General features: G+C 33.9%; 2 protein-coding genes across 23 annotated transcripts in view; one reads left to right on the top strand and one right to left on the bottom strand.

The window, feature by feature from the left end:
* The window catches only part of dnm1b (dynamin 1b), a 72705-nt gene that overhangs the window by 13372 nt on the left and 33176 nt on the right, over positions 1-26157 (bottom strand). For 8 of the 22 annotated variants that reach the window (XR_015489888.1, XR_015489887.1, XR_015489885.1 and 5 more), the window contains exons 14-17: positions 20335-20448; positions 7264-7373; positions 6794-6915; positions 4020-4193 (exon numbers count right to left, since the gene is read on the bottom strand). Coding sequence is in view for 6 of the 22 variants with exons in the window: in NM_001256818.2 (NP_001243747.1) it covers positions 4020-4190; positions 6323-6334; positions 6804-6915; positions 7264-7373; positions 20335-20448; positions 23833-23844 (531 nt within the window). In the remaining 16 variants the exon portion in view is untranslated. 22 annotated transcript variants of the gene reach the window in all.
* The window catches only part of LOC147844485 (uncharacterized), a 133884-nt gene that overhangs the window by 90640 nt on the left and 17087 nt on the right, over positions 1-26157 (top strand). The window lies entirely within an intron of this gene.

The raw sequence follows: 26157 nt of genomic DNA, 5'->3' as shown, positions 1-26157 counted from the left end.
ACATATTTTTAATTTGACTGCTTTATGCAAGGAAGCCAAAGGGCCCTATCGTACACCCAGCGCAATAAGGCATGTTTGATGCGATTTGCTGCTATATTCAGACCAAGGCAACCCTAATATTCACGTTTTGGTCCACGTTGTTTAAATAGCAAATCCATTTGCGCCACTTACTGGACTCATGGGTGATTTGTCCTCCTGTTGGGTTTTGGAGACGTCTGCATCACCATATTGGGCATAAAAATAGGACGTGTTTTTTTCATGAGTTTTTTTTTTGACCACACGTCGCTTTTATTGTTTATTTATTAATTTGCTAGAAATTAGAACTAGAGGTCTGCATTCCCACGGCTGTCCCGCGGGCGCCGCAGGACCCGACCAGATTTCTGCGGCGCGGGAATAAATTTCCGAATAAATCGCGGGAGCGGTCGGTAACGGGTTTAATTTGGGACGGGAGCGGGCTGTCTAGCAATATCGCGGATATTGCTATGCGAATGAGAGAGAGCGAGAGAGCTTTGCCTGTGTGTGTGCTTGGTGCTTGTGTGTGTGTATGTTAGTGCGCGCGCGAATGAGAGAGAGAGAGAGAGAGAGCTTTCCCAGATAGCAAAATACACTCGGGCCAGTTCCGGCTAGATTCTCGCCTGCCGGAGACTTACCACTCGGCCCGGCTCTGGCTGCCGGACTCGTGGACTCACGGCCCGATTCCGGCCCGAATCAGGTGCGGCGACCGTAAGCGAGCCGACGCTGCCGCATCCACGCCGGAATCGGCCCGAGAGTAATGTGCGCTGCGGCGCAAAGCTGGCGCGACTCAGTATTTACATACCTTTATATAAAACCTTTTGGTATTACATTGGTACTTGATACATGGTATTACAAGCCTTTGAGTTGATATAACAGCAAACGCCTTTGTGTCTGCTTGGTGCTTGTGTGTGTGTTAGTGCGCGCGCGCGTATGAGAGAGAGAGAGAGCTTTGTCTGTGTGTGTGTGCACAGCTTGGCTGTCTGGACTGTATAGCTGGGTGATTTTCGGTTTTGTTCTCCCCCGCTCTTTAGCGGGATCGGGCGCGGCGACCAGAAAACGGGGCGGGTCGGGCAGCGGGACAACAAATTGTTAATATAAGCGGAAGCGGTCTGGTTCGGGCTAAAATTTAGTCCCGCGCAGATTAGAACTGAATTTAGAAATAGTTTTAAAACAAATCTTTGCTCTTAACAAACTAAATTAAATATGTAGGCTAATGGATGTCTTCAGATTAGTGCGTACAACACTGTTTCCTTATCCACAAAAGTAAAGAAGTAAGAGAAAGTAAAGAGGCCAAATGGAGGAGGCCATTTATTCTCACTGCAGATGGTTTGTTTAACTGTTTTCTCACTAGTGAGTGTTCAGTTTTTCCACTTACAAAGTCGCCATGTAGCAAATGAGCCACGGAGCAACGCAACTGACTTTTATAGGGAATGGGAGATGATTGGTTTAATGCACGTTATGCTCAAAACACACCCATAACTCATTAAGAGGATAAGCTCAACCCTGTTAGACCATGCGCCAGGGCGCAGAGCGTGTTTTTCCGTCTATAAAATACCAAAAGTGGATTCAGATGTGCCTTTAATGCTTAATGCGCTTTAGACTTTTTGTCTAGATCATTAAAATAGAGCCCAATGTGTTATTTTGGCCACAATTAATCATCTGAGATATATTTAAAAAAATTATTCCTATAATCCTAGGTTTTGATCAGTGACTTTTTCATTAAAATACCCAAAAATCACTAGAAAGTGTTAAATATTTTGCTGACTTATGTACTTACATTATCCTAAATGTTTAAAAGAATGTTCAAATTTAGAGAAATAAGCAATTATGACTAGTTAAGCAGACTGACTGAAGTGTTCATGCTAATGACATCGCACACCGTTGAACTTTCAGTTTGGTTTTTTTAGAAAACAGGGAAACGCCGCTTTAATATGTTGGGTTTTATTACACTGAACAGAGAAGGATTATGACAGAACCCTAAAATGTATTTAGAAGGATAAAACAGTGCTGCTTCTTCACCATGTGACGACCGTAAGTTATATATAAGTGTTGAATACTTGAGGCGTTGAATAGAAGTCTTTGTTTGTTCTGAATATAGAGCCCTATAGTGGCGAAAATATATACTGTGCCTTTAAGACTTGATTTCAACTGAGAACACCATCAAATCAAGAAGCCACAGGATTGCTGAATCTGAAGGCTCGTACACACCGGGACGCTTTTCATTTGCGTTTATCGTCAGCGTTTTTCGAAATGTTTTTCCATGTTCAAACCCAAACGATTTTCACAGGCGTCGAGCAGAAGAGTATGCAAAATCACTACTTGACGTTAGATGGCGCTACATAGGGCTGGGCAATTTAGCAAAAAAAAAATCTAGGTTTTTTATAAAATTTGACCATTCAAGATTTCGATTTTTTTTTATTGTGTTACTAGTCTTCTCAAAACATTACAACAACATGACTGAAGTAACATTCTCTTTAAAAGTAACTTGAAAAACCATCTGGTTAAGGAACTTTGTATTTTTAATGGCCATGCCATGCAAAAATCGGTCAAGGTGTAAATAAACGTAAAACAAATTCACGAGTTAAATAGCGTTGCAGAAGATTTGAATAAGAAATATTTGTGTAAATAATGCACTTGCAGGAATAAAGAGGTATTTTTTTGCAAGTTTTGCTAAGCCTATGAAAGATTGGCTTTCAGCTCGGCTTTGACTTTGTCTTCTGATTAAATGACAGGTTGTAAAGCTGCTGCCTTTTTCTTAAAAAGATACAGTGGAAGAAAAAGGACTGAACATGGAAACTGTAAAGCCTAATTTAACCCAATGTGTGAAGTTGTGGATGTATAGCAGGAGCAAATACAAGCACTAGATGTGTGTCTAATATAAAATTATATATTTAATCTATTATTCTTTTTCCACCTTTTAAATACCGATCATTTGATGCGCTTTGCTCCACTCTCTGTATTATGCTGCCTGATCTGTCTGGTTTTCAACTAGGTCCGCTAAATGACGTCATGGGGGCGGATACTTTCATTTTCACTGCTACAGTGGGTCCCTCACTTCTACTCATGTTCAAACCAAAAGATCGGCGTGGTTTTTCACGCGGCAGGTTTTTATGTCCTTCATACATGTTGAGACCGAGTTTATCGACTTGATGAGGGAATGTCTTGACAATCCACACAGACGTGCAACAAGTAAAATCCTACATGACTTCACGCTTTAACAGGCAGTCAAGCAGGTCGCACACCAGAAGCGCCACGAAACGGCGCGGACATGACAGTTTAAACTATCACCAAACGCGCACATTTGCATGATACCTACTTAACATGAAACTAATCAGATGGCGCTCTGTGGGCCGGCTGAAATAAGAACTGCTTCGTGAATCGTGGCTGGGCGGCGTCGGTGTGTGTATAGAAACCTGTTTAGAATTCTAAAATCCATGGCATGGTGCTGCGCGTCGCGTCGCCGAGAGGTGCTTCTGGTGTGAAACTTCCTGCTTCATACAGAGAGTGAACCAAAGCGCATTGGTGCCATTATAATCTATTAAATATATATATTTTTTAAAAATCGCGATTTCTCGATTTGATTCAAAATATAAATCAAAACATAAATTCGAATTAATCTGAAAAATTGCCCAGCCCTAGCGCTACACAATTTTAAGCTTGTAACACAGAAGAAGACAGAAGAAGAAAGCTGACATGTTTGTTGTTAAAGTTACTGGCGATTCGAACAAGCATGGATGGTTCAAGGAGCAGCTCCAGCTCTAGCGATGAAGAAATGGTTATTGTTCACCAGTGCAATAAGCAGCTCCATGTTCATACCGCCTCTGGGCATCTTCTTCAATGTGCGCTGCATATCATACAGTCTGACATTATAAGAGCTGAGATCTTACAGACATGGGAATCATGTTCCAACAGTCTTACAAGGATCCTTGGGGACTGGTGTCAAATTCTGCAATGAATGTTTAGCAATTGGAATTTATAAAAATTTTAAGGTCAACACTTCTTACATTGTTGATCATGAGGTGCATGATGGTCTTGGGCATGAGGTCCCGCACAGTCTTGTTGACAATGGCCATGTAGGAATCCACAAGGTTTCTGATGGTCTCCACCTGCCTCTCAAGCTGAGGATCCATGGAGTGCATGAAGCCATCCGAGCTGCTCTCGTCACTGGTGTCACTCTGCTGAGGGTACATATTGATATTGATGTATTACATGCATTAATAAAATTAAAGACACAATGGCTGTGTGTATATGAACCGAAATAATCCGTTCATAATTTGGGGCACTTTGATTGACAGGAAAATTGTTTGAATATTGTTGTGATTTTCTCAATCGGATTTAAAAATTGTAACTCTAGAACCAGTAGTAGCTAAAATCAATGTTATCAATAGCCAACACAATGTAAAAAGATGATTTGCTACAAGTAAAAATGTGCAAAAGTCCAAGTTTTAAAAATACTACTACAAAATTTTCACAAGCCAACGTTTAAACTTGACAGTTTTTTTTCAGTTTGGGAATATTTAAATTGAGCTACTGATAATTAGTATTCATATACACAAAATTTTTCTAAAGGCTCATTGGAAATGCCTACTTTTGTGTGAAACCACAAAAAAACATACTTCAACATATGTTTGACTAGGCTAAATGAATGCTATAGGGCAGTATGATGCTAACAAATTTAGTTCCTTTTCACATTAATGACATTTCAGAAACCCATTGTTGCAACCCAGGCTCATTATTGATATGTACCCCTGCATAGATTTCTGTACATCGTGAAATACATCCCAGGAGGTATGTCTTTTGCGGTTTTTGTTTTCGCAAATCCATCAGAGGCCATTGTGTACACTTTTTCTAATCTCAAAATTCTCTCGCGAGTGCCATTGGTGCTGCTGTTCTCACGTAAATTTACCAGAGGCCGCTGTCGATTGCCTGACTGACCGATTGACTGACTGACTGACCAATCCCCCCACCTTCCCTAAACCCAACCGACAGTGTTTTTAAAAGCAATCCGGAAAAAGGAAAGCCTGATGTTTACCACACTTTTAAATATTTCCACATTCTCACCCTGATATTTAATTATTTATCTTAATTTTATGCCTTTTGTTTTTGTTTTATCTGCTTTCTGAAACCATTCTTTGCCAGACTCAAACCCTGTCATCATGGTCAACTCCCCTCTGCATCTCAAGTCCACTGACGTATGTAGCAAGCCACTGGACAAACTGGTAACATTGGAAAAGCCATCCACATGAAGGTAAGCGGTCAGCTGGTAGTGCGAAAAGAAATAGACGCTGGTGGCTGCATCATACCGCCCTGTAGAGTTCGTTTTAAAGATGAAATACAGCCATACGTAGCACTGGCTACATAACTTGCGCTCTCCAGAAATGTATACGGGGGTACGTTTTTACAATAAGCCTGTGTTGCATTATTGATGAATGAAGGATTAATTTTGTGTGGTTCTTTTTGCAACTACAAATAAACATCACCTTAATAATACATAAAAAATACACCTATTTTTCTGGCCAAATCTCACAAGGAAACGTAACTATTTTACGTATTGTCAGAAAAGTGACTAATTCAAACAAATTCACACAATTTGAAAACATACAATTTTTAAAGGAAGATCAAACCGTCATTGCCGGATGAGCAAATCAGACAAACATGTATGTTATCATACAAACTCATACACATTAGCTGCTAAATGGAAAAGTTACGAATTGCAGTAAGAATACATTGATCTCTACGTATATGGACAACTTTTCTAACATGGTCAGTTTGCTCATGAGCTCACTTTTATATTTGTGATTTAGAGTTCTCTGGTTTGAGTTTGATGAAGCACGGTTCCACAAAAGAAAGCAATGTAAAATCAAGGTAAAACCATGTGATTGCAGTACACTTTTCTCTTCCGTTTGCTTTTTAAAACACTGTTGTTTTAGTTTAGGGTAGAGTTTGGGTCAGTGGTTTGCTAGGCGATCTGTTTGTGTGTGTATGAGACATACAACAAAACGTACTATAACATATTTCAAATTCGCAAAAATGTAGACAGCACCCTCTAGTGGATTTGTTATCTGAAACGTGCAACGAAAAGTACCCTGAGCAAAGTATTTTACAATTCACAAAAATGTAGGAAATTTAACAAAGCAAAGCTAATTGAACCCTATCACGAGTAATCCAATTACAACCACTAATATTTAGAAAATTAGTCCCAGTCATTGATCTCCTTTCTCATACGATAATTTCAAAACACACCAACATGTACTGATATAAAAAGAAACAATATGTTTGAATTCGACAGAAAACGTATTCAACTTACCTTCTCTTTGTCCTGCAGATGCAGCAAAAAAGCAGAATAAGTTAATCAAATTAGTAAGCGAGTTATGCAAATGAGCAAACCAATGTAGTTAGTTAGACTTGCATTTGTTATTGGTTATATGCAATGTTGGGGGTAATGCGTTACAAGTAATATGAGTAATGTAATCAGATTACTTTTTAAAGTAACTACGAAAGTAACATTACTTTTTCCATTCTAAGAAAACATTACCTTATTTTCTTTTTAGAAATGTAATGCCAGTTACTTTTTTTAATCTATCAGTACGCTAAACTAACGTTACACATTACTTTCAATAAAAAAGTAGCACATTTAGTTCGTTTTTAAACAGAGTAATGCTAGATTGTTATGTAAAACGTTTAAAAGTAACTTTCCCCAACACTGCTTATATGCATGCAGCAGTCATCACAGCTCAGTAACGTGTACGGTAAGTACTGTCAGCTGATCATTGATGGCATTGACGTACAGTGATGCGCTCTGGGTAAACTCCAGCTCGTAAGAAGGATGCTTTCCAACTGTCCACCTCCTCCTGAGTGTCGCTAGCCAACTCCAACTGCCTGTAGTCTTTATATACGTTCCTGAAACAACATCCCAATAACATGGATAAGCATTGAAACATTCAAACAATTAAATAATAATGAAACGTTAAGGTAATTTCAGATCTTACTATATACTACTGTATTACTGTAAGTTATTTGATAAACTTCTTTTAAAGCTTCTCCAATGTCTAAAATTCAATAAAACAAAGTATTTATCTTGACTTGTAATATTATTTAAAAATTATCACAGTTTATGAGCATAAGGGAATCTTAGTGACCCTAAATATTGAGTTTTAGTGTACATCATTTATTTACTATCATGTTTGTTTGTTTGATTGGTTGATTTTTGAGAAAGAGAGAGCTGTGTAGTTGGTGTTACTCTCTAACCTTTGTTCAGTGTTGAAGAGAGCAAACACGTGCTTGCTGGACATGAAACTCTTCTCGATATCTCTGAGTTTCAGGTTGTCCAATGGCAGCATGTACTTCTTCTCTTTCTCCTGCAGGGGGCAATGAGCACAATTTACTACGAACAGGCCACAGCAAAACACTATCACAACAGGAAAGAGATGTTGAGCACACTACCTTGTAGGATACAGTATTTCAGAATGAATGTTGCTATATTCTGTATGTATACTATATATAGATAAACGTTTTTAGCCACCTAGTGACCAAACAGACCATCTTACTTAGAAGACTGATCAAATCAGAGCCAAATTAGCACAGTGCAAGCATCAGATATAGTGCCATGCTAACTAGTGCACGGTAGATCTCCAAAGAAAAACTTCAGTCTCTCTAAACTATTGGAGAGGAAGAAATGTATAAAAGTATGGTAATTCATTTACCTACCATGCTATTAAAAGTTCTCAGAAGTAGTAAATCCTATTATTAATTCATCATTACTATTGACATTTGCTGAAAACCTCAAAATAATAAGCATCTAATTAAAAAACAGCTGGATTAGTGAATTGGTACATTACAGACCAATTTCAAATCTGTATTTTCTATGGAAAAAAAAAACCTACGGAAAGTGGTGTCTATTCAATTACGTTCATTCTTGAAAAGAAATTGTACCTGGGAATTCATGTCAGTATTTAGGCTATTTCATAGCACTTAAACCGCACTCATCAGATTTACAAACGACCTGCTCTTACCGTCCGATAGTATTACTGCACCTTCATTTTATAATACTAGTAAGACATTCTCCTAAATATGCTTGAAAATTAGCAGCATGGCACTAGCAAAATCATATCTATCTGAATGCTAGTTTGAAGAAGTAAATCTAGAGGTATCATATCAGTCAAAAGTTAATTCCAGAGTACCATAGGGCTGAGTCTTCAGACCATTGCTTTTCACATTTTGTAAAGTGTTGTCAAGATACTAGAATTTCCAGCTTCGATACGATACCTTGAAAAATATCGATATTCAATATCATTTTCGATACTGTCAGGAACATATTGCGCAACATTAAAAGTACGTAAATAAAGTAAAACAGGGACAAAAATCACTAAACCATAATGCTTATATCAGGTACTTCAGCAGTCCTTAAGGCCAAAAACCAATAAATAAATAAAAAAAGCTAAATTAGTGCAATCTCATCTTATTTTTATCTGAATGAAGAGCTATCATATCAGTCAAAACTTAATTTAAGAGTACCACTGGGCTTAGTCTTCAGACCATTGCTTTTCACATTTTGTATACTGTTGTCACGATACTGGAATTTCCAACTTCAATATGATACCTTGAAAAATATCGATATTCGATATCATTTTCGATACTGTGGGAAACATATTTCACAACAATAAAAGTTCGCAAATTAAGTAAAAAAGGAAATAAATAACAAAACAATAATGCTTTTATTAGGTATGTCAGCAGACCATAAGTCCAAAAAGCAATAAATAATAATAAAAAGCTTAATTAGTGCTATCTCATCTTATTTTCATCTTAATAAAGTGTTACCATATCAGTCAAACGTTAATTCCAGAGTATCACAGGGCTGAGTATTCAGTCCATTGCTTTTCACATTTTATATGCTTCTTCTAGTGTTGTCACGATACAGAAATTTCCAACTTCCATACGATACCTTGAAAAATATTGATATTCGATATCATTTTCGATACTGTGGGAAACACATCCCGCAACATTAAAAGTACGCAAATGAAGTAAAAAGAGAAAAAAATACTGAAATGCTCATAAAAGGTAAGTCAGCAGTCCTTAAGTCCAAAAAGCAATAATTTTTTTTTTTTAAAAAGCTATAGCTTATTGTGGCGGGGGGGTTCTGGCCTAGAGCCGTGGGAACGGAGTGAGGCCACCGCGTAAGTGGATACACCTGCGGTGCGCACCTGCCTTGAATCCCACGGAAGGAGCTCTGGACTATAAAAGGAGGAACGATGGCAGAGGAAGCCGGGAGAGGACCGGGCCCGGGCATATTGTTTTAACTTTTGCTTTCAGTTTGACGGCAGTCTCCGTAAGGAGCTGCCATCCGTTTGTTTTGGTTTAGACGGCAGTCTCCGTGAGGAGCCGCCATTCATATTAAAAATAAATATTTTAAAACTACGTCGGTTCTCCGCCTCCTTCTTCCCGGCAGCCAAAGGGCCGTGAACTTCATTACACTTATTTTCTGAATAAAACAATACTGTACAAATTCACAAAACTTACAGAACGTATCATTTATATGCATTCTGTAGTGTTCCGCTAAACATTAATCCTTGTGATTGCATGAACGGTCTATCAATAGTGTGTGAACGCAAATGCAGACGACTGATTTAACTGTTCTGAACCCATCAGCTATTACACTAAAGGGTTAACAAGCACTTGTGATGTGAGTATTGATTCACACTGCAGTATCAGTCTTTCTGACTCACGCACTTAATGAGCAGCACACAAGCTGGAGATGGAAATCCTCTATGAACTGAATTAATTTGTGTTCTTAAGTATGCGTTTTTATCTTTTACCTAAAGCGGAATAGAAAGATGATTTGTCATCTTGATTGATGCTTTTTCTTCTTGAAAGTGAAAGCCAGTGATGAGAGATGACACAACGAAGCGTGTAGGAGGGTAAGAGGGAGTGAAGACGAAAACACTTGCATGTTAACAGTGTGAAGCATACACATTTCAGAAGAGTAACCTACTTACAAACCACACGAGGAATTTGTTTCAGAAGCCAAGACTAAATGATCCACACATCAGCTGTACTTATATTAACAATACAATACAAGAAATGTTTGCTGCTTGTTTAAACGACTTGTTTATAATGAGCTGAATCAACACACTTCTTTAGTTTTTTGGGGGATAACTTCACTGTTTTATGTTCAATCAACTTAAATTTGTTAAAACAACAAAGTTAACTTAAATTGTGTTGGGACACTGAGTGCACTGAAAAAAATGCTGGGTTCCACACAACTGATTTGTGGTGAAGGAATTAAGTTAGCTTAGTTTAATGAATTTACGTAGATTGAACCTAAAACAATTAAGTTGTCCCAAAAAAAAACAAGAAAATTAACCTCAAAACCTTCTTTTTATATAAGTATACATTGTTTTAAGTGTGATACTATATTTTACGATATCAACATATACACTCTAAACCCCAAAAAGTTAAGGTAACTCAAACCTTTTGAGGAAACCGACTGCAATAAACCCTTTAAGTTCAAAAACTAATCCTAATCTGTGACGCAGTGGCACAGTAGGTAGCGCTGTCGCCTATTCCACGATACTGGAGTTTCCAACTTTGATATAATACCTTGAAAAATATCGATATTCAATATCATTTTCAATACTGTGGGGAACACATTTCACAACATTAAAAGAACACAAATAAAGTAAAATGGAAAAAAAAATAACTAAACCATAATGATTAGGTACGTCAGCAATCCTTAAGTCCAAAAACTGATAAATAATAATAATTAAAAAAGCTAAATAAGTGCAATCTCATCTTAATTTCATCTAAATGTAGACATTATCTTTAAGATTTTCTAGAGCTGAAACAATTGTCTTTCAAGAATTCTGTTTGTTTGTTGCAACAGCTAACTAAAACTCACTTTTTTAAGTAGTCAACTTGTCGGTTTTAAGGCATTGCATTTACTCACTTTAAGTGAAGGCAAAAAACATTGTGACAAAAAGTCAAGACGACAAATATTTCTATGCTGCTTTAACTTACTTTAACAAGTTAAGCAGGTTTCAACATTTTTTCTTTAAGTTATACAAAGTTTAACTTCATACTTTTAGTCAGCTTGATTGACGTAAGTTCAGATGACAGGAAAAGTTAAGTTGATTTAGCTAAAAATTAAAAGCAGCAAGAATTGTCTACGTTCATTCATTCATTTTCCTTCAGCTTAGTCCTTTATATCAAGGGTCGCCACAGTGGAATGAACCACCAACTATTCCAGCATATGCTTTAGACAGCGGATGCTCTTCCAGCCACAGCCCAGTACTGGGAAACACCCATACACTCTAACATTCACACACACACACACACACACTGGGGAACCCACGCCAAAACTGGGAGAACATCCAAACTCCACACAGAAATGCCAACTGGCTCAGCGGGTAATTAAACCAGCGGTGATTGGCTGTAAAGGATTTTTATAAACAGCCACAGGTCAGCTTAGTACCTTATTTTTTTGAAGTCGCCACAATGGAATGAACCACCATCTATTCCACCATATATTTTTCACAGCGGATGCCCTTCCAGCCACAACCCAGTACTGGGAAACTCACATACTAAAATTCACACACATTTATACACTACAGTCAATTTTGTTTACCCAATTCACCAATAGCGCATGTCTTTGGACTGTGGGGGAAACCGGAGCACCCAGAGGAAACCCACGCCAGCACTGGGAGAACAAGCAAACTCCACACAGAAATACCAACTGGCCTAGCTGAGAATCAAACCAATGACCTTCTTGCTGTAATGTGACAGAGCTAACCACTGAGTCACCGTGCCATCCTTTTTTTTTTCAGGTTGACAGCAGAAACAATATTTTTGCAAACAGTAGCCACATTACTCTAAATACAGTTATTACTATAATCCTTTGTGTTTTTGCTAAAAAATGAACTACCATTTTCAACATACCAAAATGCTTTCAACACAGCTGAACTTGTGTTGAACCCAGAACATTCCTTAAGAACTTCAGAAATCCAAATAGATTTTCAAACTGAAGGCTTCAGAAGTGCTGACCAGGCACACAGTATCATCCTGTGACAATAAACGTTCAATCCAAACTGCCCGTTTTTGAGATTAATGTTCACAAAAAACAATGTAAGGGGAGCCCCTGATCTCGAGGATGGATCAAGTGCTGTGAAGATGATTTATATCTTCTTCTTTTTTTACAGGTCACATCCATGTCAGCGTATGCACATATAATAAGAAACCCTGCAGCTTTTAAGAGGAACATTCCGCAGTGAACGTGACCTTCAACCTAGATGTGAATTAACTTCCGACACACCTAGTCATGAAAGGGATAGAACACCCTAAAATTTTTATTTCATCACCATTTATTCACTCTCAAGTGATTCCAAACCCCTACAAAGTAAAAAAAAAAAGATTAATTGGTCATGTTTTTAGTAAATGTAACTTATTAAACTCAAGTAATCATGTTCTAGTCTAATTTTATGAGTTACACAAGCTGTTTTAAGTCAAAGAGCTCATAAGGTTAATTAGATTCAGCTTACAAATATAAGGCAACCAGTGCTTTTTACAGTGTATTAGTTTCTTTCTTCTGTTTAAAAAAATCTGAGAAGCTGTAGCCATTGTCATCCATAACAGAAAAACTAATACTATGGAAGTCAAGGGTTACAGGTTTTTTAGCATTCTTCTAAATATCTTCTTTTTTGTGAAGAAACTGAAAGTTTTGAAACAAGTATTATTAACAAGTATAACTAACAATATTATTATTATTAGCAGTATTATTAATTATATGCATATATACATTTGTTTGAATAAAAACTGGGGACTATGCATGTTGTATTTACATTTGTTTGAATAAAAACAGGGACTACAGATGTAAATTAGCTTTATAGCTTACTCTGGCACAACATGTCATGTTGTACATTGTCCCTGTATAAATAAAATAAATAAATAAAACAAGTTTAGATTTGTCCACATGTTGGGTTTTGGAGACGTCTGCATCACTATATTATTGTTCATTTATTTGTTTGCTGGAAATTATAACTAAATTTAGAAATAGTATTGTTTTCCCGCGTTCATACCTCCTCTCTGTGCACGACATTGCCTCATCCAATTAAAATTTGTTCATCGAATACACTGGACAAAAGTGAGATTGGCAAAAGTAACTTAAGACGTGGACCCTGTATATGATCGCTGTAAGCAAGCATCTGCAGACTTAATACCTATGTCTTGGCTTTGTCCATCAATCACTTCCTTTTGGGTATAAATTTTCAAGTGTTTCACTTCTGTGACAAAGATACACATCAAACTGTGCCCTCTTATTGCACTTTTTGGACTTTCCCTAAATATAGCAGGGTTATTGAACTGTACTGCAAACGCCCTTGCATTTTTGACACTGTTAGCAAGACGTTGTTTTCTGTTATTGTAGAATCAAAGTTTTCCCCCCGAGTTTTGACAGGGCTTTTTACAAGGGCTTTTTCTGAAACATGGGACCCATTTAGAATTTTCTTTTGTGAGCATGTCAGTATATCAAAAAAGTCAATCTAAATCTTAGGGCCATTCAATTGCAATGCAAACATATTTTGGTACTTTATAAATACCTGAGGATTCATTCATGTAATATTGGGTTATCAAAGTAAACGAGTATTCTGTACGGATGTTCATTCATTTATTTTCTTTTCGGCTTAGTCCCTTTAATAATCCCGGGTCCCCACAGCGGAATGAACCGCCAACTTATCCAGTTTTGTTTTTAAATTAATTTATTTTAATTTATTTTTTATTTATTTATTTATTATTATATTTTATTTATTTTAATTAATTAATTTATTTATTTATTTATTTGTTTTTATTTATTTATTTATTTTATTATTATCATTAGTATTTTTTTCTTCTTTTCTCTGTTAGATAAATGTAATTTCAACTTGTGTAGAGGGTAGGGGTGGGAATTGTATTTGTTACAATTTTTCTGTAAAATTACTTTCTTATATCTGTAAAAGTTTAACAAACAAAAAAAGAAATAGTTTTGAAACAAATCATTGCGCTTAACAAACAAAATTAAATATGTAGGCTAATAGATGCCTTCAGTGGAGTGAGTTTCCACCGCTTAGATCATTAAAATAGAGTCCAAAGAGAATGTAGACAAAAACATTTTTAAACAAATTTGTGCTACACAAATGGATTAACACTGTAAGTGAACCTGAAAAACTCCATGTTGTGACCCCTTTAAAGTGTGTGTGCAGGTATGCTTTAAAACATGAACATGTGTAACCGTTAGCGGAGTCAGTATAAAGAGCCCTTTATCCAGAAAGAGCAGAGGAAGTGAGCTTCAGAATAAATAGCAGCATGAAGAGAGGTACAGACCGCAGGACTACACATCTGGAGACATTACAATTCCACCTCCATGCCAAGAAACTCAGTCAGCACCGCCACCCACTTACACACACACACACACACACACACACACACACACACACACACATAAACACACGCAGATGTCAAAAACAGATTTGAAAGCAAACGTTGAGTCTGACAGCTCTTCATCAATACCAGCTTTCTTCGTCTCATTCTTTTATGACCTCTGACCTCTCGCTTCCTGTATACCGAGAAAGGAAACATAAACTTAAGGCGGGGGGAAAACTAAAAAAGAAAAAAAAAACAGAACACTCCTCCTCTTTCTCTCTCTCTCCTGCTTTTCAACTCTTCCAGAGAAAAGTCCAAAACCTGCCACGTCGATTGTGAAAAAAGTTTTTGAAAGACGCTATAATAGTTGTACAGTGCAAATGCTGCATATCGCAACATTATGTATATCAGCTATCAAAGAGTTTCTGAGATCTGAGAGGGATTTATGAGGCGACAAGGGGTGAAAGGGCCAGGGAACCCAACGCTTCTTGCCACCCACATTTTTCATCTTCTCGTCCCACCATCAAACAGTTTTAATGGACCCCCGTCTCCTCCTCCTCCTCCCCCACTCATCCTTTGCTATTTGGCATCTCACAAACTCAGACGTCCAGCCGGACATAGAGACAGACGGAGAAAGGGATGGATGGAGGTTTTCGGAGGACAATCGGAACATCCAGGGGACAATTCTGAAGGGCAGTTGCTTAAACCTTGAGGTACTTTTTGGTTATGTATATATGTAATCTGGATCGACATCTGAATCAAAAATGTTTTTCAAAATGGTGCTAGGACAAGAACGGATGTTGTACAATAACTTTAGGAAAACTTTGATTAAATGTTTTGATACACATCAAATGTTGACGTGGTAGTATAATTTTGTATACAGTTGAAGTCAGAATTATTAGCCCCCCTATTTATTTTTCCCCCATTTTCTGGAGAGAAGTTTTTTTTTTCAACACATTTCTAAACATAATAATTTTAATAACTCATTTTTAATAACTGATTTATTTTATCTTTGCCATGATGACAGTAATTAATTTTTTACTAGATATTTTTCAAGACACTAGGCTAATTAGATTAACTATAGGCAGGTTAGGGTAATTAGGTAAGTTTTTGTATAATGATGGTTTGTGCTGTAGTCTATCGGGAAAAATATTTTTTCTAAAGGGGCTAATAATATTGTCCTTATAATGGTGTTTAAAAATTAAAAACTGCTTTTATCTAAGCTGAAATAAAGCAAATAAGACTTTCTCCAGAAGTAAAAGTATTATCAGACATACTGTGAAAATTCCCTTGCTCTGTCTAACATCATTTGGAAAATATTTAAAAAAAAAATAAAAAAATTCAAAGGGGGGCTAATAATTCTAACTTCAACTGTATATATACACACTACTGGTCAAAAGTTTGAGGACAGTGGGATTTTAAAAATGTTAAGAAAATAAGCTTCTCCCGCTCACCAAGGCTGCCTTTATTTCATCAAAACTACAGTACAAATTGTGAAATGTTATTGCACTATAAAACAACTGTTGAAAAGTAGTTTATAATTTAATGAAATCATTTATTCCAGTGATTTTATTGATGAATTCTCAGCTTCATTACTCCAGTCTTTATAGCCACATGATCCTTCAGAAATCACTCTACTATTAATTATTATTGTTATTATTACCAATATTCATGTAACAGTAATAAAAGCAGTAATGACGGGAGTAGGCATGGGCCGGTATAAGATTCTGACGGTATGATAACCTTGGTTAAAAATATCACAGTTTCACGGTATCATGGTATTGTGCTCACTGCTCTAAAATATATTCTTTTTAAATGTCTGGGTAAAAAACTAAAACTTTTTCCCCTTTGAAAACAATGTATTTTATTTTTTAAAGATTTATAATTGACTGGAGCATTAAACATGTCAGGCTAAATAATTCAAAAGATTATTTGACTTCTGCCGTCTTCAATTGTTTCAAAAACACAGATTTACACACAATATAAAATGGCAATCTTTGGATGTATTTTCTGCTGGAGATCCTGTTGTCCTAAAAACAAACAAAAAATGTAAATAAAAAATCATACACATACCTCAGGAACTGTTTTACAGAAAATGTTGGAGGTTTTAAAACCTTGACTTTTCCAAACCGTGGTATACCTTGAAAACGGTTATCGTCCCATGCCTAGAATTTCATTTGAAACTACATACAATAAGTAAGTAATAAAATAAATAATAGATTAATAATAAATTGAGTAAATAAATATTTAACATTTTAAGACTTTTTTACATGTAATAAATGCTGCCTTGATGAACAGAATAACTTTATTAATTTATAAAATAAAACTAATCATTTAAAAAAAAAAAAAAAAATGACCTAAAACTTTGATCGGTAGTGTATATGTTGGAAACAGATTTAAAAGTTTGCCCATAAAGAAATCTGACATATGGTAGTATATGCAAATTACATATGACATACAAGTTCATGTTTGAAATTCATATATATAAATATGTGTAATAACACATATATACTGTATACACCATAAATAAATAACATACAGTATATACAGTATAAAATGGTATTTTACAAATATAATTTTAAACCAGTGGAATTCAAAATATGTACATATATGTTCAAATATATTAGCTATCATTTCATCAAATATATTAGCTATCATGTCATCCTTTTCTATATATATGAGCATATATGTTCATCAATGGTCATATATTAGATTCATGCATGGGTAAAGTTAAGGAAAGCAATTAAGTAAATTTTAATTATTGCATTAAGGCAAAAATAAGTAGTTTTAAATGTGATTTATGAATCTAAATATATAAATTATAGATACATTTAGATTTAAAATAATAATAACAATAATGTTACACTTAAAAAAAGCTGTGGTTGCTTTAAATTTGACTCGAAATTGAATTAAAATGACATTAAATGAACTTAAAAGAGATTGTACGATTTAAACATATTAGTTAAAACAAGGTTTATGTATATTAATAACTTAAATGACCACAAAAGCATAAGTTACCATGACTTATTGGTCATATAATGTTTTGACAGTGTCTATATGTTTTATATAAAATAAGAAAATTTCTAAAATGTTTAAAGTGGATCCGCTTTTCTGAATAATAGTTTTATTAAAATTCAATAAATAACTAATGCTCTTCATGAAATAAGTTATCAAGTAAAACTGATGTAATATTACCACAGTAAATGGCTTGTTGTATTACAGCGATCTACACACTCGATAGTTAAGACCAACGTAGTCTGTGCTCACTAACAAAAGCATTAAAAACACACTCATTATGTGTGTTTAACAGAGTTTGATGGTATTCAGGGACATTTATCTTTCTTAAAGGGATAGTTCACCCTAAAATAAAAATGTACTGACTATTTGCTCTCCCTTGAGTGGTTTCAAACATTTGGGAGTTTCCTTTTTCTGTCAAAAACAGAAAAGAAGATATTTTGAAGAAAGCTGAATATGTGTAACCATTGACTTCCATAGTATTTGTTTTTTTCTACTATGATTACAGATTTTCAGCTTTAAAATATCCTTTTTTGTGTTTGACAAAAAGGGGAAACTCGCAAATGTTTGAAACCACTCAAGGGAGAGCAAATAGTCAGTGAATTTTCATTTTTGGGTGAACTATCCCTGTAAGAAAGATAAATGTCCATTAATATCTTATTTTTAAGTATATTTAATATATACACTCATAAAGGTTGAAACAAGTCAAGAGTGAGTAAATGATAGTCGAATTGGAATGTTTGAGTGAACTTTCCCTTTAACACTATATAATGTAGGCAATTGGCATGTACATATTGTTCTTAAATGTTTTGTGCACATTGATTCCTCAGTTATGCTGGACTCCTTCATCTCCCTCGTGCCCGCTCTGCTTTCCCAGTGTTCAGACTACCTGTTCAGGGCGTAGAGATTGTACAGTAGTCTGCACATTGGTTAGGCTGAGTGAGGGCTGCACACACTCCATCATCGTCATCTCATCATTGTAGTCTAACCATGGATATCTGCATGCCTTCATGTGCTAAGTAACGTCTGTAAATGTGTGTTAGGGAAGAAGGTTAAGTGGATAATTCTGACACACTCCAAGGAGACATTGAGGAACTTTTAAAGCAGTTACACAACATAATTATTTTCTTTGTTTGCTAAATTAATAAATACAGATATTAAAATGCTTTAAAAACTATTAATTAATTAATAAATATAGGTACATATATACTTTATTATTTTTAATATACATAATTATATTACTGAAATGTCTATCTAAAATAATTAAGCAACTAAAATAAATGTTATTTTCTTATGTTTATTAATATTTATGTATTGTGTTTATTATTTAAAAGGATATAGCTTATATTTATTTATTTAATCAATTTAAAGTAGAGCAAACATGGAGAAAGAAAGAAAGAAAGAAAGAAAGAAAGAAAGAAAGAAAGAAAGAAAGAAAGAAAGAAAGAAAGAAAGAAAGAAAGAAAGAAAGAAAACAAAAAACAAAAAATAATGAAAGAAAGAAAAAACAAACAAATAAAAAACATAAGGAGAAAAAGAATAAAGGAAACAAACATTAAAAAATATAACAAAAATAATGAAAGAAAGAAAAAGTAAGAAGCAAACAAACAAAAATAATAAGAAAAAAGAATAAAAGTAACAAACATTCAAACAAAAATAGGGAGAAAAACAATCAAATAAATTAACATACAAAAAACTATAAAAATAATGAAAGAAAGAAAAAAGTAAGAAATAAACAAACAAAAATAAGGAGAAAAAAGAATAAAATAAAGAAATAAACAAACAAACAAACAAACAAATAATCAAAAATAAGGAAAGAAACAAAGAAAAGGAAGAAGAAAGAAAGAAAAAATTAAAAGGAAAAAAACAAACAAACAAAAATAGGGAGAAAAAGAAAAAAGAATAAAAGAAACAAACAAACAAAAACAAAAATAAGGAAAGAAAGACAAAAGTGAAAAACAAACAATAATATAAACAACAAAAATAAGGAAAGACAAAAGTGAGAAACAAACACACTAATAAACAACAAAAATAAGGAACGAAAGAAACAAACAAAAAACAACAAAAATAAGGAAAATAAAAAAAGAAAAGGAAAAATGAAAGAAATAATGGAAATTAAAGAAACAAAGAAACAAAAAAACAAACAAAAATAGATAGAAAAGAACCGAAAGAAAGAAAGAAAGAAAGAAAGAAAGAAAGAAAGAAAGAAAGAAAGAAAGAAAGAAAGAAAGATTGCAATGCTGATTTGATGGAAAATAAAGTCTTTTGCCTGTATATAATCTTCATTGTTTGGCCTCTTATTTCACTCACTTGGACCACAAAGAAATTGTTTTGGCACGAGCAGCACATGCCTGTGGCTAAAAAAAAAAAAAAACGAGGAGATTAAATGAAAAGCAATTATATGCAAAACTGACTTTTTTTCTGAACAAGCACTCATTTTGAATGAGAAACTTCTTTGTTTCAAGAGGACTTTCTCTGAAGTGTTGGAGCAAAAATCTGGTATGTATAATAATGAAAACCATATGCCAGCTTTCCAACCCCCATCCAGCCCTCGGCTTGCCTCTTTTTATACCTCCGTCTGAGACTAAAAATGCGGGAGAGTCGGGGGTCGCAAACATACCAAAACACCTGTACTTAATCAAACCCTCAAGACAGAAAACCGCCTGTCCCGTTACTGAAATAAGAAACAGAATAACACACTCGTTCATACTGTATGACCTCATCCATCTCATTCACTTTCCCTGATCCAGTGAAGCGCTTTCTGCAACGATAAGATGCTTTTACTGTGGAACAGACTAAATATAGCCTTGCTTCTGGTGGAAATAATATTAAAGCAACAGAGAATATGAAAAGAAAACAAGTGCGCTTTAGGGCGCTTCTGATAAAGAGCAGTGCTGAATGAAAAGAGGCTTCGCTCACCTCATCATCCTTGTACCAGGACAGATTTTCAGCGGTCATGACAAACCAGTACTCCTTCGCTCCTCCTTTCATGATGCCAATGTTATTGATGGTGAGCCAACCCTTTCTGATCACCTAGACACAAGCAAACAGGACATGTTTTAAGAGATAAATGACAGAGTATGCTCTCATTAATTTGTTTTTCACTAGGTTTTTCTTTTTATTCACTGCCAAAACTGCTTTTCTTACTTAGATTATTTTCAAGATCTAGTCGAAGATTGCTTTGTTTGGACCACTGGCAGATTATTTATCTTGCTTTAAGGAAAAACCTCACTTGATTTTGACATAAAATTTGTGAAAACAAGACTTTTGTCAAGAAAATGGTTCTTGATTTAAGAAGTCTTATATATTTGTTCTAGATGCAAGACAAAAATATAAGACAAAAAGTAAGATAAGCATTTTTTTTTGCAGTGCTTGTGGATATGAATTGCATTATGAAGCTTTTATTGTCAAAATTTTGATGTTGAGCATTAAACAGTTTAACAAAGTGACTTTTATTGACATTTTAATATTATACAATATATTGTAAAAGAAATGGTAGATATAGACTCCTAAGACAAATAATTTTTTCCCCTTTTTTATCTGTGTTTTCCTACATCCTTAGGGGTAAAAAATTCTACAACCTAGGACTCTATTTTGACGGTCCATGCGCAGAGCGCAAAACGCAGGGCACAAACGCTTTCAGGGCGTGTCAGGATGTGTTTTTGCTCATTTAAGGATGGGAAAACTGCCTTGCGCCGTGGTGCATGGTCTAAAAGGGTTGAGTTTATTTTCTTAATGAGTTATAGGTGTGTTTTGAGAATAAACCAATTAGAGTCTCATCTCCCATTCACTTTAAGACCCAGCTGCGTCGCGTCAAGAGCGCATTCGCTATTTACAGGACGCAAAGTAAGTCTAAGTGGAAAAAAATTAGCATTTCACAAGCAAACAGTGAACAGTTATCAGTTTTTTTTTACAGAAAACTGTTAAACAGAGCATCTACTGCGTGAGAATGAGAGATAATGGAACTACTTTCACATTCGCTCTTGGATAGGGAAACCTTTACGCAAAGACATCAATTAGTCTATAAATAATTAATTGCGTTTGTTAAGCGCAAATATTCGTTTCAAAACTATTTCTAAATTCAGTTCTAATTTCCAGCAAACAAATAAATGAACAATAATAACCAAATCTGCTCAAAAACCCGAGTTATATCCTAAAACACATGCTGTGCCCCATATGGTCTAAAACCTGACAGGTGGGCAAATCTAAGCTTGTTTTTAATAAAACAAATATAAATATGGATATAATAAATAATACTGCTAATAAGAATAACATTATACAAAAGCAAATTGTTATGAATGAACTGAAAAAGCCTCCCGAGATGAAGAAGACATAAAAGCAGTGATTTTTCATATTTATGTAGGCTAGAAAATAATATGTTTTGTAATATTTTAATCCTTTATATTTATATTCTATATCTATTCTTATTATATCCTATATATATCCTTAATATTTACATTTTTTCATATGTAAAGATATTTGCCTATTGCTCTCTTGTGCGTATTAAGCAGTGTGTAAGCGAGGCGCAACTCTGCACCGGAGTTTAGATCGGGTTAGTTTTGGTCTAATGAAAAATCTATTTTAGTTTCTCAAAATAGCAACGGGTCAGCAGAACGCCTTCCTTTTTTAGACCAGAACGCCTATGGGCGCACAAATGAGCCCTAATGCATTTGCTATTTAAACAGCGTAGTGCAACGCCTCAAAACGACTCTTGCGCCAAGCCGAAACTACCAAAAGACTATTGCGCCGCGCCTCGCGCCACACTGCGCCGGGTGTATGATAGGGCCCTTAGAGTTTTTAAATTTTTTTTTTTTTCTTTAAATTTTTTAGCATGTCCGGTGTAGAGGACCACGGGACCTTTTTAGTTCGTTATGACTGTTAAACTCAGACAACAAAACTGTACAGGATATGGCTGTAAAGAAACATTAATCCAATATTAATGTTACAAAAACAAATCACAACAAAAGCCTTTTTTTCCTTCTTTATTGAAATTTCTGAAACTGTTTAGTCTGAAAGAGAGCCGAACTCAAAAAAAGAAAAAAAGGCAGTGATGTTAATCCAAAACAAATTTACCATAAAAGCTGATTGTCATTCTTTAATTGTCTCTATGTGCGGCATCTGTTCAATAATCAAGCACATAATTAAGTACAAAATAAAACAAATAAACACTCGCAGAAATAGAATTAAATATGTGCAAAATATAGTTTTTAATATGGTCAGACACTGCTGGGTGTTCATAATCGCACTTTGCATTGGCATTTTGGATAAAATTGCTATCAGATAAAAAAAAAACTTCAAATACTTGAAGTTCTAGCGTCTGCTAAATGACTAAATGTCATGTATTAATGGGGACTGAATATGCCCCTTTTTACAAGATGTAAAAGAAGAAAGAAGAAGAAAAGTCTCTGATGTCCCTGGAGTGTGTCTGTAAAGTTTCAGCTCAAAATATCAAACAAATAATAATAAATATAAATCAAATAAACTCTCTGAAACTGCTCCTTTTAGGCTGTGATCCAAATTGTACCGTTTTAGTGATTGTCGCTTTAAATTCGAAATGAGACGGTGCTCTTTTCAAGAGAGGGCAGAGCTACAAATGCCTATGTGTCACTATAGGGACAGATTCAAAATAGGGGTAACATTATCTGTTAAAAACTGAAAGTGACAGCAAAGACATGTACAATGCAAAACTTTTTTATGATGTCACATATATTTAACTCTTTCAAATAAATAATTCATTTGGAACTAATGATGAAGGAATTCTTTAAAAAAATGGTTCACACATAAATGGATAAATTAAAAGTTATTTATTCAGAATATTAAATTTTTTGTCTATTTTGACAGATTTTTTTATCCTGCTCCAAACACCTTTTTAAAAAATGTATTTAAATTTTTATATAAAATGTGTATATTAATAGCAAATAAATATCCAATTATAGTTTAGTATAATACAATGATTTTTTTAGAACTACAATTTGTTTATAAAATAGTTACATTGAATTTTTTCTCAATTTCTCAAACTTTTAGCAGTTTTTATTTTTTTATTTCTTACATCTAGCAGTATTTTTTCCCCTTTTACCTGGAAAAAACATGTAGTGCATTCACGGTGTGCTTTATTTGTTCAGTACATTTGTTCCTTGAGATCATGTTTGTACCAGAAGAGCAATAAAGCTCTCAGGAGGACAGTGACTTTACACCGGAAACCCTGAATCACACACAGACACAAAACCTTCTTCTTTATTGGAAAAGGACAGAATTAATTAACAATCATAATAAGCTATTTGTGATGTAGTTTAAAACAAGTATAAGGACTATAATTATCAATATGTAAGGCTATTTTTCACATCAATTCATACTGAAAGGCCAGAGCACATTAGCAGACACTCACACACGCACACACAGACACACACTTACACTTACCATTATCTCATCCTGAGGAGCGTTGGCATAGGAACAGTAGCAAAGCAAAGACAGGTAATTAGAAACTGAAAAAGGCAGCGGAGAAAACAGACAAAATGAACAGAATACAAGCATAGCAGAAAGATGTGAAGATAGTTCAGTTCACAGCATGAAACCAAGACATAAAATCATTTGTGAAATGTGCCTAAATATAACATGCTAAAAGTGCTCTTCTATTTTTATTTTACATTATCATATAAAGCCTGTATATTATTAGCGAATACATATCAAATTATTGTTTAAACTAATAATTTCTTATATATATATATATATATATACACACACAGTTGAAGTCAGAATTAATAGCCCAACTTAGAATTTTTTATTTCCCAAATGATGAACAGAGCAAGGACATTTTCACAGTATGTCTGATAATATTTTTTCTTCCCGAGAAAGTCTTATTTGTTTCATTTCGGCTAGAATAAAAGAAGTTTACATTATTTTAAAAGCCATTTTAAGGTCAAAATTATTTGCTCCTTTAACCTATATATTTTTTCGATAGTCTACAAAACAAAACATCATTATACAATAACTCGCCTAATTACCCTAACCTGCCTAGTTTACCTAATTAACCTAGTTAAGCCTTTAAATGTCACTTTAAGCTTTATAGAAATGTCTTGAAAAATATCAAGTAAATATTATTTACTGTCATCATGGCAACGATAAAATAAATCAGTAATTAGAAATGAGTTATTAAAACTATTATGATAAGAAATGTGTTGAAAAAAATCTGCTCTCCGCTAAACAGAAATTGCGGAAAAAATAAACAGGGGGCTAATAATTTAGGGGGGCTTATAATTCTGACTTTAACTGTATATATATATATATATATATATATATATATATATATATATATATATATATATATATATATATATATATATATATATATATATATATATATATATACAGTTGAAGTCAGAATTATTAGCCCCCTTTTGATTTTATTTAATTTTTTTAAATATTTCCTAAATGATTTTTAACAGAGCAAGGAAATCTTCACAGTATGTCTGATAATATTTTTTCTTCTGGAGAAAGTCTTATTTGTTTTATTTAAGCTAGAATAAAAGAAATTTTAAATTTTTTAATAACCATTTTTGGGACAAAATTATTAGTCCCTTTAAGCTATATTTTTTTTCGATAGTCTGCAGAACAAACCATCGTTATACAATAACTTGCCTAATTACCGTAACCTGTCTAGTTCAACTTATTAACCTAGTTAAGCCTTTAAATGTCACTTTAAGCTGTATAGAAGTGTCTTGAAAAATATCTAGTCAAATATTATTTACTGTCATCATGGCAAAGATAAAATAAATCCGTTATTAGAAATAAGTTTTTAAAACTATTATGCTTAGAAATGTGCTAAAACAATCTTCCCTCCATTAAACAGAAATTGGTGAAAAAAATAAACAGGGGAGCTAATAATTCAGGGGGGCTAATAATTCTGACTTCAACTGTATATATATGTTATACATATATGTTATCCCAACACAAATTGATTAGGTTAACTAATTTTTTATAAATTTAAGTGGATTGACAAAAAAACAATTAAGTTTTTTGCCAAAAAACTCAAGAATTGTGTTGATTCAGCTCATTTTAAATGACAAAGGCAGCAAAACTCCTTTTTGAGTGTACATTGTAAAACAAAAATTAAGTATCTTACTTTTACTAAATATCTTACTTTTTTTTCTCATTTTAAATAGAAAAAAACTCTTAAGATAAAATACACCTAAATATTATATTTAATAATGTTTCGTGGACATTGTGAAGAGAAAACTTGCAAACAAACAGTACTGCACTTCAGAGTCACACTGCTAGCGATTGAAGATTTATGTAAGTTTGGCAAAAGGTGAATCGCGTTATGGCTAGGGACCATTGTATATATTCATTTGTGTAGCTTAACTGATAGTAAAATTGCTATTACATATGTTAAAATAATTGTACATTGGCAAATTATTATTAAGACTTTTATTTATTTATTTGTGTTTATTTGCTTATTTATTTGTGTTTATATATTTATGTGTTTGTATTTATTTATTTATTTGCGTTTATTTATTTATTTGTTCATGTTTATTTGTTTATTTATTTGTTTGTTTATGTATTTGTTTATTTATTATTTATTTATTTGTGTTTATTTATTTATTTGTTTATTTATTTATTTATTTATTTATTTATTTATTTATTATTTATTTATTTATTTATTTATTTGTGTTTATTTGTTTGTGTTCATTAATTAATTAATTTATTTATTTATTTATTAATTTATTTATTGATTTGTGTTTATTT

Source organism: Danio rerio, chromosome 5, assembly GCF_052040795.2.
Source record: "Danio rerio strain M-AB ecotype USA chromosome 5, GRCz13ab, whole genome shotgun sequence".
Taxonomy (NCBI): domain Eukaryota; kingdom Metazoa; phylum Chordata; class Actinopteri; order Cypriniformes; family Danionidae; genus Danio; species Danio rerio.
The sequence above is the reverse complement of the archived record's forward strand: the minus strand, read 5'-3'. Positions and strand labels throughout refer to the sequence as shown.